At 34.8% G+C, this 2,500-nt stretch overlaps 1 protein-coding gene across 1 annotated transcript in view; it reads right to left on the bottom strand.

The window, feature by feature from the left end:
- Nucleotides 1-2,500, bottom strand: part of LOC125043650 — a 16,765-nt gene that overhangs the window by 3,998 nt on the left and 10,267 nt on the right. The window contains exons 3-4 of the mRNA XM_047639883.1: nucleotides 1,360-1,438; nucleotides 1,048-1,171 (exon numbers count right to left, since the gene is read on the bottom strand). Of these exons, the coding sequence (XP_047495839.1) occupies nucleotides 1,048-1,171; nucleotides 1,360-1,438 (203 nt within the window). The remainder of the gene's footprint in view (nucleotides 1-1,047; nucleotides 1,172-1,359; nucleotides 1,439-2,500) is intronic.

Raw genomic sequence — 2,500 nt, 5'->3', positions numbered from 1 at the left:
TGCGTGCTAATAAACCCACACACGCGAGCAAACTAACTGCGAAATATTTTTTAGGACGCGAAGTGTAAGTATTGTAATGTAATCAAATATATTTCTGTTTGAAGGAGGTGGTCTACACTGTAATGTCCTGTTTATGATACCCGCAGTGTTTTATATTTTTTTCCATCTCTATTTATGTATATATATAGTGTTATTTTTATTTGTTTATTAAGTTATTTTAATAGATAGAGGGGAACTTGTTTTAATGGAGGATTTAAGTGTTGCTTATCAGGGAACATGAATTAAAGATTAAGAATATAACTATTTTTCTTCCTCTATAATAGGCTTATATATCAAATCCATCTGTTAATTATGTAATTAAGGGTAGGAAGGCCTATCTTGTCTAATTTAAGAAGTGGCGAGTAATGATTATATCTTTAAATTTAACAGTGTGTGTTAACATGTCAGTCTTACATTATATCTTAATAAGAAAGATAAATAAATGGTAGTATAATAATGATAAAAAAAAACAATAAACATGTGCGTTATATTCGTGAAAAAAACACAACAAAGGAAAATTAATTTGAATGAAATCACGATAGATTTTCAATAAAACAAAATGAAATTAAGGTTCACATATTTCACGGTGACGCAAGAAGAGATGAATTGTAAAATATCATCAATAAATATTTCCATGAATATGATCGAGTCATATGTCAAATCTCGTCCACCTTTCCACATCACCGTGTATCAAACCTTATTCGTTATTTCCAGGAAAAAGGTTATATGTAAAAAAAAGAAGAGAGAGAGAGAGAGAGAGAGAGAGAGAGAGAGAGAGAGAGAGAGAGAGAGAGAGAGAGAGAGAGAGAGAGAGAGATGTCAACACCGTTCAAGAATAGAGATAAGCGGAAATAACATATGATAATGATAATAATACAGTAATAACAATAATTCATTTGTTACATTTTTTTGACTAGTACGTGTTTATTTTTGCCTTTAAATTACCACGAATGGCCAAGAAGATAGGATGTAGAGAGGGAGACACGAGAAGGTGAGGGGGGTGAGTACCTGCCGAGGTGGTAGGGAGGGGGGGTCCTTCCTGGATACTGGACTGCTGACTTGATCCTTCGGGCCTCCTAGGATCAGCTGAGGAACTTCTGCTGGAGGAGGCACTCGATGGGGAATAGGTATACTGTGATGAAATGAAGGAGAAATGTGATAAACGTGGAAGTGAGAGAGAAAAGAAATTTAGAATGTAGTTTATTGATTTTCTTTTTTTCTCTTAGCTTATGACTGAAAGAGATTAAAGAAATCATAATGGAAAAAAATGAGATAGTCGTATGGCTTGAAATATAGACAGACATCATGAAGCTACTGTACCTTAACCACACATTGTGCACTGCCGTAGTCCGCCTGCCTCCGTTTCGCCGAGCTCGCTTCCCCTCGCACTACCGACCTCCTTCGCGAGGGAAGACCGTAATTGTCAGGACACAATATAAATACCAGAGGAGTTAAGAATACTGTGCATACTCGCGCAGACGCTGAGCCTTGTAATTGCGTTATGACGACGACTTAGCGTGAGGTGTAATCCTGATTAATGTGATTTTCGCCTCAGGTTATTCAGGGCCACTGTTGCACATACGCAAGGGAGAAATGCGCCAAAGGCATAGGCTGTTTCTTCCTGATATCGTATAACTTGTTTACATTATGGGTGTGTGTGCGTTTGGGTGTGTGTATGTGTGTGTTATGGTTTCTGTGTAAGACACTGTATTAGGTATATTATGAGCAAGACATGTTTTTGTTTTCTATGCATATGTCTTTACACTTTTTTATCCTTACGTCGCTTAACTTGTTTACTGTATCGGCGTGTGTGCGTTTACATGTGTGTATGCATGTTATACTTTCTATGTAAGAAAATGTATTATGTATATCTTCGACATGTTTTTGTTTTTATGTATATGTCTCACGGATTTATATCAAAGTCCATTTCAGCAAAATCATATACGAGAAAACATCATATAAAACGCATATCCAATCTTTGCAGAAATTCTGAAAGGAAAACCTGAAATTGCAAAATATTACCAAGGAAATTTCACGGTTAAATCTATACATTTTCCTCGAATTGATCTGACTTGACTCAGTACATCCATAAAACTATCATTGCGGAAAATAACGGTGATAAAAGAAAGTAAAGAAAAACTGAAAACCAACGAATGAAAATGAGAGAAAAAAAATATTAGCTGTGAAATTCACTGAGTAAAAATACAATGTTATGGGTTACATGCAAATTGGAAATCAGATTTTCTTATAAGGGAGAGAAAGGGAGAGAAATGCTATATACCACATCAATAACACCAACAAAAGGAAGATGATTGTACACACACAAATACATACATACATACACACATACATATATATTCATATATAAACTTATACACACACACACACACACATATATATATATGTACATATATATATATATATATATATATATATATATAGAGAGAGAGAGAGAGAGAGA

Source organism: Penaeus chinensis, chromosome 34 (genome assembly GCF_019202785.1).
Source record: "Penaeus chinensis breed Huanghai No. 1 chromosome 34, ASM1920278v2, whole genome shotgun sequence".
In the NCBI taxonomy this organism is placed as follows: domain Eukaryota; kingdom Metazoa; phylum Arthropoda; class Malacostraca; order Decapoda; family Penaeidae; genus Penaeus; species Penaeus chinensis.
The sequence above is the reverse complement of the archived record's forward strand: the minus strand, read 5'-3'. Positions and strand labels throughout refer to the sequence as shown.